The sequence below is a fragment of the Oenanthe melanoleuca genome, chromosome 7, assembly GCF_029582105.1.
Source record: "Oenanthe melanoleuca isolate GR-GAL-2019-014 chromosome 7, OMel1.0, whole genome shotgun sequence".
Classification (NCBI taxonomy): Eukaryota; Metazoa; Chordata; class Aves; order Passeriformes; family Muscicapidae; genus Oenanthe; species Oenanthe melanoleuca.
Window position 1 is genome coordinate 11,076,714 of NC_079341.1, and position 17,313 is coordinate 11,094,026.

General features: G+C 37.3%; 1 protein-coding gene across 9 annotated transcripts in view; it reads right to left on the reverse strand.

Annotated features, from left to right (window-relative positions):
* Window positions 1-63: 63 nt before the first annotated feature.
* The window catches only part of HYCC2 (hyccin PI4KA lipid kinase complex subunit 2), a 47,990-nt gene continuing 30,740 nt past the window's right edge, over window positions 64-17,313 (reverse strand). For 6 of the 9 annotated variants that reach the window (XM_056495684.1, XM_056495683.1, XM_056495685.1 and 3 more), the window contains 3 exons: window positions 13,988-14,147; window positions 12,650-12,817; window positions 64-7,832 (listed from right to left, as the gene is read on the reverse strand). In XM_056495684.1, the coding sequence (XP_056351659.1) occupies window positions 7,228-7,832; window positions 12,650-12,817; window positions 13,988-14,147 (933 nt within the window). In that variant the 3' untranslated portion in view covers window positions 64-7,227. The remainder of the gene's footprint in view (window positions 7,833-12,649; window positions 12,818-13,987; window positions 14,148-17,313) is intronic. The other 3 variants (XM_056495691.1, XM_056495689.1, XM_056495692.1) reach the window with 1 other exon arrangement.

The following is a 17,313-nucleotide window of genomic DNA, read 5'->3' on the forward strand; positions in this document are numbered from 1 at the left end:
CTCCCCTCACGGAACTGCCCGCGCTGCCCGTCCCGCCTCTAAAAACCAGCCATTCACAAAGTGTTCATTTCTGTTCAGAAACAGCACGATATTTATTTAACATCTTTATATATTTATATATATATATATAATTTTTTTCTGCATTGCAGATTGTGTCGAGTTTTATACATCTCTATTTACAACGATTTAAAATAATTATATTTCTTCTCTGGCAGGTATTTACAAAGTCAATAGTAACTACATTTCACATTTCAACAAGTCAACAGCATGAACCAGCTCAGTAAGACAGTTAAGATAATGGCTTACATGCACCAATAACATGATCTTCCATACGTGCCTTCTTCAGGACTAAGAATGAAAACTTTCCCTGGTCCCCAGGTTAAAGGACGTCACACAGCAGAGGTCACGGTTTGTAAAAACCTGTTTGGTTTAGTCCTTCAGCAGTACCGAATCTCGAGCGTCTGGGGTTCACACCAGCAAGCAGGGCTGTGCTGGTCAGGAGGGGCTCCCACCACCCAACTGGGCGACGTGCTGCTTATGCTCCTTCTGTGAGATTACATAATGCTAAAGTAGTAAAAATCCTCAGAAACCTTAGTTCAGAGAAACAAACCTGGTATGACGAAAAAAGTAAGAAAATAATCTTTTGACCCTTGCAGAATGTTTCTTTTTGCTAGTAAAACAGAGAGCAAGTCCTGTATTCTTACAAGGACAAAAACAGATCAAAAAACTCATTGTCAAGTACAGGAATTACAAATTTAAAAAAATGCAGCATGGGGTATATATCAATTTAGTTGTTGGGGTCTTTTAATAGCAAATAAAAGCTACCATAGTAAATCTAAAATGTATTAAGAGTAGCTGATTATTAAAAATCTTTATTAGCTTTTTCCTGGAATCTTCAGTATGAAAAAAGTGTTAAATAACTCTCTTTTATTTAATCATATGGTATTTGTCCATAAATAACCAGCTAGTAATATCCACCCCTAAAATATGTACTATGTGCAAGAAAACAGAAGTCTTGTTTCAAAGTAATTATTGAACACTGACACACACACACACACACCACACACCCCAGTACTAGGAATCTATTAATACTTTGACATGTTGATTTATCCTGAGTGATTGTTAACTCACATCTACTGTATACTTGAAGCCACAAAGTTTTTACTACTTGCATTTTTCATAAACTAATAACATGAAATTCTAGCACAACAACAATAACTGTCTGAACAGAAAGAACAGTGTCAATAGCCAGTATTTCTGTTACTCCCAGGTACTTGTTTTAGAACTAAAAGGTTGCTCTACTTTTTCTGTTTTGTGATCAGTTCTGGGGAGGATGAGGACTCAAACACATAGGATTCACTACTGATTTGTAAGGAAGTTTCCATGACAAAGCACCACAGAGACACTTTACCAGCAGATACTTCTGAATAGAAATCTCCCCTGACCATTTTACCCTCTGAAAGGAAAACCTGTGAGAATTCTAAACCACATTTTAAAGCTATTTAAATTTTGACTCTTGAATAGATTATTAATCACACATGAAAAAGTTGTACCAGAATGCAGATAAGTCTTCTCTAAAACCGCTTAAGTCTTACAGACTATAAAACACTGGGAGCTCACAACCAAGCAGCTGGTCAATAAAACTTGATCTTGTCACTTTGCTCATCATGCACAAGCTAAAATGCAGGGCAATGTTTTACTGTACAGATACAAAGCTTTAGTATACATCTGTTCCCATCACAGTAAAACCTTTATGATAAAAGGGATAATTTATGGACCCATTTTAAACTCAACTGGTCCCTCAGATACTACCTTTGGTAAAATCTGATGAACACAGCTGAACAAAATTCAGGGAAAGGTATAGCCTAGACAAAAATAAGTAAAAGGATGGAAACAAAAATTATATTTTTTTCCATTAAATCTCACATACAGATGATTAAAATGGGACAGATTTTTACTAAATTGTTTTCTTGAAGCCGTAAGGTACCCTTAAGACTTGCACAGCTAACTTCTAAACTTTTAATATCACAGGCCTTGACACTTGACAAACCTACTAGGCAAGTTTATCTAAAATGGTTGGCTGATGTTTTAAAATCTTGTTCCAAGATTTATTTTAAATAAAATTTCATTATGACTATGTGGAAAACCTCATAAGTATCAGTCTTGCTAAATCTATTTATTGTTTTCAGGGACAAACCAAGTTGCTTACAGTTCACCATCATCTTCCACCATTGTGGAAGAGGCAGGCAAGTATTTGGTCTCTTCAGCTGGCCATGACAGAAATTTTGATAGACTGATACATATATGCACTAAGACAACACCTATGTCATGATTTACTACCCTGATCACCTAGAGAAAAGCTTTAAACAGCAAAGTTTATCCAAGTGCCAGTGAGGAAAAAAAAAAAAATAATGAACAGAGATTAAGGCCCCTATACTAAAAATAAATAGCATTTAAAACACTGAAGAAAATATAAAATATTGAAAAATTATATAAATCAAGAATATGATGCAAGTACAGAGGATGTGGCTTGTTTGCTTAGCATACTTGAAAAGGAGTGATATTTTGCAATTATCTTAAACAAGAAACTGAAATAAAAGAGGCACGTTTATTCTTCTGAAACTATTCCTATGATATAAATGCTTATTACAAGTGACACCTAGCTAATGGCTTTAATGTTATATTAAACATGCCAAGGTAGCAATATATTTGGCAATGAGAAAATTTAAGGATGAGATTATTAGACCTACTAACATAAAAATATTTTTGTTTTGTGTGCAGTACATACATTTCATTCAAACATATTCCATTATATTTTCCACACCTCCTCTAGGATTATGAGCATAGTACCTATACTGTACAGCTTGATTTTTATGATTTTATTAAGAAGGTTATTATTGATTCTCTCTTAGCCTTCAAATTAATGTCTGGTTTGTGACCAAAGTTAAAACACTGAACACTTAAAGGAGATAGCCATTGGTTCATGATAAAATAGGACAAGTTCAAACTCTTTAAAATACAGCCATAGCATAGAATTATCTCTTCCAAAATTAATTTTTCAAAATATAGTTCTCTGAACATGTTATACATTAAATATTGAGGAAAATTTCCCCGGACCTACAATTTTCCAAGAACACTAATAAACTTCATTAAAGAAGTAAAATAAACCACATAATATCTGAAGACAAAAAGCAGAGTTGGGGTCACCTTGCTGCAGAGTAGCTTTACCACCACAAAGAGGCAGGCTCCCCCTTAATCTTGAAAAATACGTTCCTATTTACATACAGTATACACACAGTTGAGGCAATTGATTGTCAACACGTGACAAATGTATGTACCTACTCACACACAAGTAAACCTCACATGGTGAGAAAAAACCCTGTCCCAGTAAACTCCAGTATTCATAGGTAGTGCAAATAAATACTTTGTCAGAAAACATCTTTTTTGTTGTTTTTTTTCCTCACTATTTTGATGACTTCAATTACGTTAAAGCTAGCAGGAGTATGTTGGAAATGCATTTAAGACCAACACACTTGCAAACTACAAATACTAATGCTTACTGGCTGCAACATGATGTTCAGCATTACAGAATGAAGTATGCTGTTAAAAAACTTCAAATTCACATCAGAAAGGGTGTTCAAAAAAATGGACAGTGATACAGAAGCATCAATTTTATGAAATTTTTCAAATGAAAAGTAAAGGGGTAATACAGCAATTTAAAGGGTCATCTTGCAACAGTAATTTTAATAGGTATTTTTACTTCATCACTTTGCTCTCTGCAGAATGAAAATATGGTTCACCTTTTAAACATCTTTCAGCCAAAAAGCTGCTCACAATAAATCCCTGAAAAGGATAATCAAGCTAGAGTTCACACTCCCAACATTTTGTATTTTCTTAAAATTACAAAGTCCAAATAAATGAGTTGCACAATGGCAGCATATTGTGATGTGCATCAAGGAGTATTTCATTTTTCCCTACTGAAGTATATGTATACATCAGAATATGGAATCTACCCTTCCTCACCTAAGAATTGCAAGTATGTGCATGGATACACACATATGGAGGGAAAAATCAGTGTTCTGCTTCTTGTCCTTTTATAATGCTGCACTTATACTCAAACACTGCAGAAATCTAGATCTAGTGCCTCGAGTACCAAATGTTCTAAAAGAAGACAGCAGAGTGAATTTAGGATAAGGAGGTTTGATTTAAGTCTAAACATTTGTCACAGGTGTCAGAAAATTTAAGTATGTTTAATACTTTGTTTAGTATTTAGCATACATAATCAGAACCCTAGCAGATTATTCCCTCCACCCATATCCCAGACACTTCTAATTTTATTTCTGTCACAGCACTTTGGAATGTACTGAACACAGTGTATAAAGATTTGCTATGATCTTGACACACCTTAGCATAGTCTGAGAAACATCTAGAAGCATTAACATGACGCACAGCACTGCAGAGCCTGGTACTACAGCTGGTTTGTAGATACTTGTGATGACCTGATTTGTAAGGTAAATGTTCAACAGTACTTGGCTGAAAAACAACAAAACAAGCTCCCATAACTGAAACACTGCACTAAAAGGGCAATTTGTGAGAAGTCACAGGTGTACCACATCAGCACAAAGAAAATAACTTTTTTTACTTTTTAAACTTTTTAAACTTTTTAAAAAGACTGATATGGAGTAGGTATAGATACACAAGAACAAAGCAAAATACAATGAATGAAAGAAACATAGCAAAAGGCACATGATCAAAATGAGATTTGTAAAAGTATTTTAAAAGGTAATTTGACTGGGGTTTTTGCCAATTTGAATTTACACAGGTACATTTGACTTCTCTATCTGAAGCCAGTAAAGCTGTCTCATTTTGCTGAAATAGTTTTCACAGTGTGGGACTCCACACAAAAAAATAGCTTTTAAAAAAAGGTTGTGAAATTTGACTGAATTAAAGTGTTCTAAAACTTCTGGATGAATGCATGTCATGACAAATATAGAAAGTAGAGAACCTTGCTAATGAACAACTTTACTTTTTAAAATACTAAAATTAAATATTTCTTAGAAAATCAGCTGACACTCCTGACCTTTTCTTTCCCAAATACTTAAGCAAATTTCCTTTGTGATAGTCTACAAAGTATAAACTTGGTATTTCCAGTCATGACTTACCATTTGTCTCCACTAGGAAAATTTTATTTCATAATGAAGAGTTTAACCATATACAGCTTTTGACATTTTTACAGAAATATAAGCCTTGTAGCTTCATCTCAGCTTTGCCTTAGTTCCATCTGTGCATGACTGGTGGTCCTTTAAAATTAACTTCCATTTAGAAACTGTCAGGTTTTCCTTCTGATAAGTCTATTTACTCTTTACCTGAATTTCTACATCAGATCCCACTGGATTCACTTTATGAATGTATGATATGATGACTAGGCTACCAAAGTGATTCATCAAACCACAAAAAAACCTTCAAATATTTTAATGAATTTTAATGTAAATTTGAAAAAAAAATCTATTTTAAATAAAGCTTAAAAAAAAAAATCCCCACCAAATTCAACTATCAGCAATATCACACTATGTCATTCATTGTTCTGAATATCTTAAAGAGTATCATTCAATGAGACCTGCTGTTAGTAACTGCTTACATTTATCCTTCACAGTGACAGTGAAACCAAAGTGCCCACAAAAAAAGAGTAACTCTTTCCTGCAGGTTTACAGTTCGTAAACTTCCAGGATATCATACAGAACTTAAGCAGAGAGGATGAACTTTTCCCTTTTCCATTAATCCAAAAAGAGATACAGAGAGATGGAGAGAGAATGCCAAACATTCTCCAGTGTAACCAGAAATGTGCTTCTAAGCAGTGTCCTCTAACATAAGTACCAGCCAGTGCCCACACACCAGTCATATACATTCGAGGCTTGGCTCAATGGCACGAGTTCTGCATTTTCTAGAGTAGGGTGAATCCATGAAAATAAGGGTTACAAAACCTCAAAAGATTATATATACCAAGGCAATGAAGTGTGATCCTTCCGGGAAAAAAAAAAAAAAAGGACTGTCAGTACCCCTTTGCACAAAACGGCATTGCTAGAAAAGCATTTCACATTGAAGCTTCAGTGTTTCTGGCAAACTATTGTCTCTATCCCTGAGACAGCACCTTGACAGTATGGTCTGTCTGGACTGCAGGATTCCTCAAATGACTCCATCATTGAATTCAGGGACGTTGAGAAAGCAGCTGAAAGGGGTGGGGGTATCCCAACAGCCATGACACAAAAGACAGCAGCCTGAGAAATACTCTTTACCCGAATACACCTTTCAATTCGGTGATCAGCACCTCACAACAACAACAGCAACAAAAAATGAAACAGAGCTGGTCATTATTTCCTGGGGAAGTAGTGTTTCCTTCCCAATTACAAACCAAATTGCTTTCACAGCATGGTGGTGTCTAACTTTTAGTCTAAATGCAGAATGACCCTGTGTCCTGGAGGGGAAGACATGTAACATTACAAATGGCTACAACGCCATTAGAAGTGCATTGTAACCTACATTACCAACCTATAATCCTGTCTCCGAGTGAAAACAGCTTCTTAATATGCATGTCTCACTTGCTGAACATCAAAAGCTTCTGGGATGAGAGACTGGGAGCAGTCAAGAAAAAACTACCCTCATTTTAATGAAAAAAGTGCTGTAGGCAGCCAGGAGCAGCAATGACAATCCCCTCCCCAGAATTGATTGCACAGACTCAGAGAGGTCCAAAGTCACACTAGAATCTCTGAGGCACTCCTGGTTCTGAGAAAGACAAGTCAGGATCCAGTAGTCTTTGCAGTACTGTAGACCAAGAAAACAAACCCGTTTCTATTTCTTAACAAAGCCAAAGCATCATCTCATAGGGATCACATTCACCATTTCTGCCGGTGTCTCCAGTCTCACAGTGTTGAAATGGGACTGATCAGCCTACGATGGATTGCACATCACCCAAGGAGAAAGAAAGGCATGGAAAAAGGCATACAGTACATAATATACTGCTTCACAACCATGTTTACAAGGGAGAAGGAGGATGAAGGAGAGGGAAGAATTATTGCTGTTTCAGTAATACAGTATGATAGCTAAACCAAATCAAACGAGATCACAACAGTCAGTATTCTCACACTGTGGGATGATGGTTCATGTTTTGCCTAAAGATGAACTTGCCAGGGATTAAGGGGGAAGAGGGACTACTAAGGAAGGGAGTCAAAGTTACACCTGGGATATGAGCTGCATATTGAAACTTGGAGATCGAGACTGCTTGGTTAGGGGAGCTCCTGGGGAAAGGAGATCTTTACCTTCCCCAGCTTGGCCTAGCCGGTCCTCCTGTAGGCTGATAGTTGAAAACCGATTGGTGTTGCCAGCTGCCAGACTGGTAAAACCCTCTGTACCAGCTCCAACACTGGAGCCTGCCTGACTGCCATTGACATAGTCAAATGATTTACTGGAGGAAGCACTGGCGGTCCTGATCAGGCCCAAACTGTTGGCTTTTGGCACCACCTGCCCAGCAGGCAGGCTGAGGTGTTTCTTAGTAGGTGTCATCTCAATCGCATCTCCATCCAGGTCAGAGGACTGGTGCGTGTACTGCTTTCGAGCTACTGAATCTCGAGGGCTCTCACTGGATTTTGCTGCAGAAGAGGTTTCTTTCTCCTTACTGGAACGCCCACTTGCTGTTTTTCTTAAGCTGCCCTTCTGGGATACAGAGGATAGAGGTTTGGTCCCAGCTGGCTGGCTGCTGAGGGAAGCTCCCGATGAAAATCCTTCATCTGCATCATTAAGGTTCACAGACTCCTCTCTTCCATTTACACCTTCAGTATCTATTAAGAAAAAAAGAAGCAACCAAAAAACCCCCAAACCAATCAGAAAACACAGAATGCATTCAAGTTACATGAAGACAAAGATGTGCACAGAACATCAAAACAAACCTCATTTGCTAATCCACTTGGATTCCAATTGTTTAATTTTTTTTTTAATTCTCAGCCAAATTTCCTGCCATATTTAGCAGAATAAGTGGCTAACAGTAAGTGCTCCCTGAGCTTGAGTGGCCTTTCATCTATAGTTACTTTTATCAGTCAGAATATTGGTCCCAAACTTCATCTATAAGCAAGAATTGGGGCCCATTTGGTTAATTTGTTTTAGCTCGGTCTACAGACATTGCTACCCATTCTCCTAGTACATGCCATTAAAAAAAAAAACAAACCAAAACAAACACACCACCCTTTCAGACTATTTTTATCCTATTTTGAGGCAAGATCTAAGGATCTCTTCCAATCAGAGTCAGTTCTGGTGAGTGCTCAGTAAGCTTCAGAATTAGGCTACTTCTTAGGCTAGCAATCAATGTTCCAACAGAGGCAGAAGGCTTCTCTGGTGTGTAGTATTGGAGAATAACCTAATTCTTATTTCTCCCTTCTCCAAAACTCAATCCTCCCTTAATTTATAGCAATCCCATCCAGGTGCTTCTACCATATTTAATTTTATATCAACATCTAAATTTTTCAGAGAAAAAAAAGGCAACCCCTGAATTAAGACAAATCTCCGAAACATTTTACGTTATAGAAGAAGCACTGTGCTTTTGACTGGAATCTCAGAGGGAAAATAAAAGCATTATAATATTCTTTCTTAAATCTTTATTTTTAGGCCTATAATATGATTAGGGCTGCACACAAATATTTTTTTCTTTTAATCTTATTCCAGTCTTTTTCTAAGCTCCAAGTTCTCATAAGTTGTTTTTGTTTTAGCAGAAAACAGCAGCATTCAAATTTCAAAACTGAAAATGGAGCTACAGTTTTTGTTCCATGTATCTCATTTCAATGGGAAAAAGGCATAAATTTTCACCATGCTAGCAAAAAAAGGAGCCACTCAAGCTATAAGAATTTTGCTTTTCTTTGTAAAAGCTATAGAGTCTGATTATTTGGAAGAAATATAGACCCAGTTAAAGCTACTGAGGTGCTCTACTGTTAAGATTGTTCAACCCAGCTTGCCACCAAGCAAGCATGTTTAAATCTTTTTTGTGGAATGAGAGAAACATGTTGGCAAGTATCTGAGAGAGTCTAACATTTGAGTGGAAGCTCACCTCTCATGCTGAGTGGTAGCTAAGGAACATTTTACATCATGAACAGAAAAAAAGCTTTTGGTGTTGTTGCCACCTCTGTATCAGAAATACAGTCTGATCCAATTTCACATTTCTGAGGTGTAATGCAAAACCAAAACTTTATATGGAGGTTTCATTACACTGCTCTACATTTACTACTTCTTCTCAGGAAACTTTGCCTTGGAATTACTATTACTGTCTATCAGCTTACAAAAGATATTTAGACATCTCAAAATCAGACCACTCTCACCCTCTCTCAAAACAATGCAATGAGAGATGATTCTGCAATTTTTGATAGTTCTATTTGACTCATTAGCCTCCCAGATACAGGAAAATAATATAGTTCATGTTACTGCAGTCTTCCTTCCTTGGTTAAGCCTTTTGCCGTAGGAAAAAGAAGATCCTCAGGTTCCCAGAACAATTATTAAAATGAAGGCTGTATTACTTGCTCTAACTTCCTGTAACCATATTTAAAATGCATGTACTTTCCCCACTTCCTGACCACCCTGTTTGGTCAAACTAGGCCTTCCTCTTCTCCTTGACACACACTTGTCTTTTCTTACACTAGACAGTGACATATTTTTTCCACAATCCACATTGACATTCCCCCCTCCAGCCTCCCCACACACAATCAAAAGTAGTGATAAAAAAATCAGACATTACTGGAACATACCAAAAGCAAGACCACTTTTTCAATTAACCAACATTTAGGTTTTTTCATATAACCATGCAAAGCTGGATGAAAGCATGTTCAGTTACAAGCAGCAAGAGAAGCAGCTGAAGCCCCCTCTCAAACCCTTCTTATTCAACAGAAAGATGTGGAACTTGTAAGAAAGTATCTCCAGACAACACTACTAGGGTTTTTATTATTACAAGAACATCAGTATTATCAAAGTTTATGTTAAAACTTTGCTGAGTAACAGGATGCTAAAGCAGATATACTACTCAGGGACAGTGAAGCAGACTAGTTATACTGAAAAAGTGGCATCTTAGGCACAGGATTTTAAGATAAGCCTGAGAGGGGTTGTTGCAATCTTTTGGATGCTGCAACTATACAGAAGCCCAAGCTGCTCAGCAGTGCTCAAAAATGAAGAAGATAGAGAAGATAACATGCAAGAGAGATTCTGCCTAGTCAGACTCACATACCTACAGAGGCTCCCAACGGGATTAAAGCAATTCAGCAAACATGTTGTTTTCCTAATGCATCTTATTTTTCCTCTAAAAACTGCCCTCAGAAATAATAAAATATGTCTGAGTTCTTACACACTCTGAGAAGGAAAACAGGTTGATGTAACAAAGTTCTTTCTCTCTTTTGTTTGTTTGTTTTTGGTTTGGTTTATGTTCCAATAGACCAATAAGACAATTTCAAAAAGAAGCAAAAACTAAAAATCTACTCCCTTCCAAATATTCTTTATTTTAAGGCCAAAATAAAGAGAGTGCAACCCAACATAAATCATATCCATTGCACTACAGTGTGTATTCAGGACTCTCACTGTTCCTTATCAGAATAAATCTGTCCTCAAATAATTTGCTATTTGTGCATACACACAACTAGGACTTTAGATACAGACTCAGTGTTCTTCACTGACCCAAAATAGTGCACATAACCGCAGCTGCAACCATCCAGAAGAAAATACCTTGTACTGCATTATTGAGTCATTCCTGAAGTCTTGTCTTTTTCTACTTAAAGGGTCAAAACACTGGTCTGAATAAGGGGTTTTATACACCTTTTTAAAATTACTTTCAGCATGTTTATCCTTCCTATACCTGAAGATTGAAAAAAATCAATAGAAGTGATGAGTCTCTCCTTGTACTGTTTGACATTAAGCTGGTATTTAAGAGAGGGAATTTTCTGGCTGAAGCTTTCTGTGAAATCAGCATCAGAAAACGAACAGACCCCTGGATATACACCCACAATTTTATGTTGATAATCAAGCCAAACTCCTTTCCTTGGCTTTCTCCCAGATGCTATCAGGAGAACTTGGTTTGATCAAGAATGCAATTATACATTGCAAACGTTACAGAAGTAAATGGTATTCAATCCATTTGTACTGAAGCAGAGAAAGTGGAATGATGCCTTATCTAAGAATATGCCAAATTATATCAATGGCTTCAAACAAGACTAAAATGCATCATCTTTATCAACTTCTCTTCCTAGTTCCTGTCTGCCCCAGAAGGTTCTCTGCAGCTCAGGACTTCTTTATATCCTTCAGGTCATGCACATGCAAAGAGTTATAAAACGGAGTAAGATCAAGTGAAAAGTGAATTTAAGAGAAGACAGGATCATTTACTGAGCATGCTCAAATTCATAACGCACCAAGTAGATTAGAAACCTGCACTCAATATTTTTATGCCACTCTCTTCTATAAAAGCATGAGATCTTATTGTTTGATAGCAACTTTAAGTGTAATGCTTCTGTGGTAACACATTTTAGTGTGGTAACTAATTTAAGTCTCCAAATTCTCCAGATTATTGTTTCCTCAAGAACAAATCTGAAGAACATATGTAGCTCATACCTGAATGTGCAAATAAATCTCATTTATGATCAACTAATGTCCTTATAGAGGCTGGAAACACCAAAGGAATGTTCACATAGAGAAGAAGGCTTAAGATAGGAAATTACTTGAAAATATGTTGAGCTAAATCTATAAGAAATTAATTCTCATCTCTGAGGAGAAATCATGATTCAAGTTCAGTACTTGAAACTGTGCCCCTCATCAAGGAAATCATCTTACTCAAAAGTAGATGAACTTAGGTAAAATAAAATTTTACCACCTACTCTCTCTGCTATTCTTGGCTGCCAAGCAGACCTCTGAAGCCCTACAGCCTTTGTATGGACAGCACAACTGAGAAAGAAAGCAGTAATTGTTTCTAAAGTTTTTAGAAACATGACAAACTCATTTCATCCTGAAAATACAAGCACCTTTTTGGTGCTTGTAGAGCAGCCAGCGCTAAATGAGTTGTACATATATGAATTTTCAATAAAGAATGACTGCCAAATAAAATATCAGTAATTGTATACCTGTCTTAGATAGGCTTGACTTCTAATGGCAACAGGAAACTTCATTCTTGAAAATTTAAGAACTGTAGACTAACAAGACACTATTTTAACTAAAACGGAGCCAAATCCATTTATACTCTGTACTGTCTGTTTCTCAGTGCTAGATTCATGTTCACCTGGTGCATATTTTTTCTTCTCAATATCAGATTAAACATGCTCAGTAATAGAAAGCTTCCAAGCAATCCCAAAGCTCTTGGATATTACCCGTCTTTTTTGGTTGTTTTTTTTTTTTTAATTGTGCCATGCCAAGCAGTGTTTCACCACACAGATGCAAGCCCCAGGCCAGCCCACACAATAACAAAAGGTAGTTCTGACCTGATGTTAGGTATATAGGGGATGTGTGTATTGCAAAGAAAGCTAATACACCCTGGGATAGCGGAAACACACACTAGAATGGAAAGAAGTTCTGCTTGGGGATAAGGAGCCAGGATCCTCCTCCAGCAACTGCCTCACTGACTTCTGCCTCCTCATGTCTGTCCTACCCTCAGGTGTGGCTGCTGCCAGGGTGGGCTCCGGGAAGCCATGCTCAGGGGTCCTGCGCACCAGCACCTCCCCCTCTTGCTCACGTTTGATCCCTAGGTCTGTGCAGCCGTGTTGGATCGGTGAGCCAGGAATGCTTGAGTCAGCCTCGATTGAGAAGTCAAAGCCATCTGGGATTCAACATATAACATTTTAGTGCTTTTCTATTCCTTGCTTGGCATTCCAACCCAGGCAGGGAAAATAGAAAGTTTAGGCGGACATGGAACAAACACAGAACACTACCCATGCTTAGAAGTGGTAGAACATCCACAGAAAGGGACAGGTGGGCTGTACTGTAGACCAGAGACCAGCAAATGAATATAATGGCTGAATGTAACTACAGTGAAGACAAACATGATGCAGAGTCCTGAAAACAGGAGACAGCTACTTGTTGTCCTGAACATCCTGATTCAGCTGAAGACCAGCGGTCATCAAATCCTTCGGCACGTGACCAAGAAGAATATTAAAAAATAAAAGGGGAAAGAAATGTACCACAGGAAAATATGTAATTCCTGCTTTCAGACTTTTTACTCTCAGTTGATTCTGATGTTATTCTCCTTTTTACCTTCACTGATTTATGCAGCTTTTTTAAACTAATGTTTTATAAATGAAGTAACAAAGCTTTTAAAGTAGACAAAGCGATTTCAAAGCAAGTTTTTTGCTAGACCTACACTGAGGATGTCATCACATCAAGGTAAAGGGTTCGTCATACAGCCAAGCACGCTTCCATACAATGTAAGTACTCACTGAGGAAAGACTAATTCTAAATAAACTATCCCAACCTATTTAATAGCCCCCAATAAACTGGGTCATATGATGGTAGGTGTGATGCTCAGTTTTTCTCTCTCCCACTGCCATCTGTAGCTTTAGGCAGCTTGAATCCTATTAAAGTCTAGATATTAGCATTCATTCCCTGAGCTATTTACAGGAGGCAGTTGAGTTTTAGTGCAGATTAAATAGAAAACTAATTCTAAGTCACACTTTACCCCTACAATTTCATTCTGTGATACATGGAGAAAAAAGAAGTCTTATTAAACATTTTCTAGTTTCTCCATTTCCTCATCTACTTCAAAGTTTATCACAAAATCAAAACCAAAACAAACACCCAAAATATTCATGTTCATGCAGTGCTCTGAAGATGTATAATATTATATACTATTATGGAGTATCACTTTCAAAAACAAGCAAACAAGAAGCACCCCCCACAATGTTCTATAAACATTTAAAGTCAGAAGCCAGATTACAGTGATGATGATGATCACAGTACATTGTAATATGTGCTCCCGGAAGAGCAAGCTCACCTTCTCTCCTCCAGCGATGACGACGGATAGAAGCTGTTGTAATAGCACTCCGAGAAATTCTTGGAACTGTTGGAGTTACTTCTACTTTCAGTACCTTCTGGCCTTCTTGTGATGCATCAGGAGCATCAAAAGGCAGTGAATTCTTCATGGCATTTGCAACCTAAGACAAAAGGAAGATGCTGTACTACTGCTGTCCTTGATTACACTAATGGCAATATTGGATCTCTTGCTAGATACAGAAAAGAGAACAAGCAAGAATTGGTAATCTCAAGAAGGAGCACCCCATGCCCAGGATTCAAAAGCCCATCACAAACCTATTCTCAAAACCAGAGTCAATTTTCTCCATATTTCTGAGGTAATTAATTTTGTTCTGTCTTTGCCATCTGTAGTGACAGACGTTAACAACACACACAGGAAGGTCTCCATCCAAAAGAGACTGCAATATGACATGGCAAATACCATTTATGTTTTATGACAAGAGCATCAATAAAACTAAGTTACAGCCCAAGCCAATGCAAACAGCCAGTGGCCTTTTGCACAGGGGACAGGGCTGATTTCCACCACACCTTTCCCCATACCACTGCCCAGCCCTCCCTAAAAACAACCCCAACAGAACCTAACCAAGGAGATTAGGCTGCAGGTACTCACAAGATTTATTTAGGAAAAAAAATATTTGCAAACTAAGCAATGAGCATCAGGTTATTAAAATACACTCATCTTTATTAAACCTACTTTTTTATTGTAATAGCCTATTGTAAAGTCAGAAGTTATGTTTTGCAGCTTTGAGGAGAACAAGTAACTTCTTTTGGCTTTGATGTTTTAATTGCTTCTTTAAGTTTCCCATAAAATGCCTTTGGGATTAGAAGTTTACTTTAAAAAAAGACAAAAACAACTTTCATAATGCTTCTTACTGTACAAGTAAATTGTTCAACAAAAGTGAACTTGTGTACTAGCTCCAGAAAAGCAAACTGGTTCTCCATGGCATGTGCAATATTCAACAGTAACAAAGCTGATGCACACAAAGTACTACTCAAAGCTTCAAAATACCCCCAAAACCACAACCCATGAAATGAACACACCTTGATTTTCCAAAATCTTCTACTCACTGGAGTTGCTACCTCTTTTGAATCTACACCCTTGTCAATATACAAAAAAAAAACAAAAACAAACTAAAAATTCTTAGCAAAATACTTCTGCACCATGATCAGAATCGTGACAGAGCATTTCTGCTTGTTGAACCTTTTAACAGCTGGCCCTATCTAGCAGCACAAACTGTACTTCTGGGGACAGAGGAAAACCATATGGAGATAAAAATCAATGCAACAGTAAATCTTTGAAACAATCTAAACAACCAGTCTGAATGAGTCACAGTCCTTGTCTGACAAAAACACCCTCAAAACCACGATTTTTCAGGATGCAAAAACACTTGCTCACGATGTCTAATCCAGCACTGAAAGGCAGGAAAACAAACACAGAGCACAATTCAGACTTGGCAAGCCAAGTCTGTGCTATCAATGACAAAGGAAGGTTGGTTTCAGGCCAGACATCCACTCTTGCCTACGAGAAAGGAGCTCTGAGGAAAGAACATTCAATAAGAGCAGTAAGCACATCAATAAAATACACTGGATAAAGCTGCTGTCAAAAAAGAGAATTGCTGATGCATAGCTCCTATGCACTGGCCTTGGAAAGTCTGTGTGTCTGCTCTGAAGACTGGGACTTCTGTCTGAAAAACATGCAGAACTCTTTGTTCAGAGGAAAAGACTGACAGGAATCAGTCTGCTCCCCAGGTCCAAGGTGCTACTAATTCTGACACTTGGTGATTAGTTTGGCTCTGTAGAACCTCTCAGGTTTCCTGACCATTACCCAGTGTTTGTTAACAGAAATACTTTTCTTTAACCAGAAAAGGCCTTTCCCTTGTGTTACTTCCTGCCCTTTCCACTGCAGTCTCTGGGTGACAGAAGACCACTTCTACATTACAGGTGTTTCACAGCTTTCTGATGCTCATTTTTCATTTGGGAGTTTTTAAGCTCAGGGGTTTTTTTTCCTACAGACAAGAAAACCTATAACCCGATATAAATAAGAGCATACATCTACTAAACGGCCAAAAATGTTTCTCCAAGAAACAAACACAGGGATCATGATGTTTGTCATTGTAATGATGACTGATGATATTCCCATAATTACACAAACAGATACTTGAATGCAGGTATCTAAAAATAATCCTAATGTGGGTATTTGACTGAATATTAAATAGACTTCAAAGAATTTGCTTCTCTGGAAATCCTACGCAGAAGCTGAATTTAGCAACTTACCTGTGAAGCATCCCAGATGATATTTATTTGGTGCTAGTAGTTTTAGATTTAAAATACAGAATTTTATAATGCTGCTAAATTATATGCATCTCCTGAAGAATGCAAGGAGAACAAAGGGCTCCAATCTTAGAAAAATTCAAATTGCTTGAATATATAGCATTAGGGCAAAGACACGCAGGTAATTTTTTTAATAAGATGGACAATTTCTTCAAGCTACTTTTAAAAAATGTTAGTAAAACAAGACAGGAAGCAAGCAATGATCAGAGTATTAAAAAAAAACCAAAAAAACAAAAAAACCTCCCCCAACAGGTCTGCATGCATATGCAGGAGAAACTGAGAAACCTGACAACTAGGAAGGGTAAAAATTGGTGATGTCATGATGTCACCAAACAATGGGACAGAGAATCAATAGGAACTTTGGGGAAAAAATAAAGACATTCTAGAAGATTGTTACAATTAGAAATAATCTCTAAGGGCAAACTGATCAAAAATAAACAATGGAAACTAAAAACTGTCATATCATCAAGTTCCAGATCCTCCTACACACTTTTCAAATGTAGTAGTTTGATAGGATGGCCCAATTCAGTAGGTTCAATATTTAATTTGAAACTTTCAATCTGATGGAGTGATGAGTCATTTCCAAAAGGAACCAACTATTATAATAATTCAATGGATAGCAGGCATTTTAAATGCAGCAGTGTCAGAAAGCCTGCAGATAAACTTTTCAGCCAATATTAATACATTTGGAGAATAATTTTATGCAATTTAGTTCAGAAAAGAGTGATCTCAGTGCCACATAAAAAGATTTTTGCCAATCTGCTCCTTTGTCAGTTATGTAAAAAGCAGTGACATTTTACTGCTGTTAGTTCAGAGGAGGACTGAAAGCTTCGAGCCACAATTCTGATACAGAAACTGAAACAGCAATCTACTTTACTTCATTCTCCTTAATTTTCCCTCTTCTTTTGATTCTCATTCCTACATCTGACAAAAATTTCTCCTTTCTCTCTCTCAACC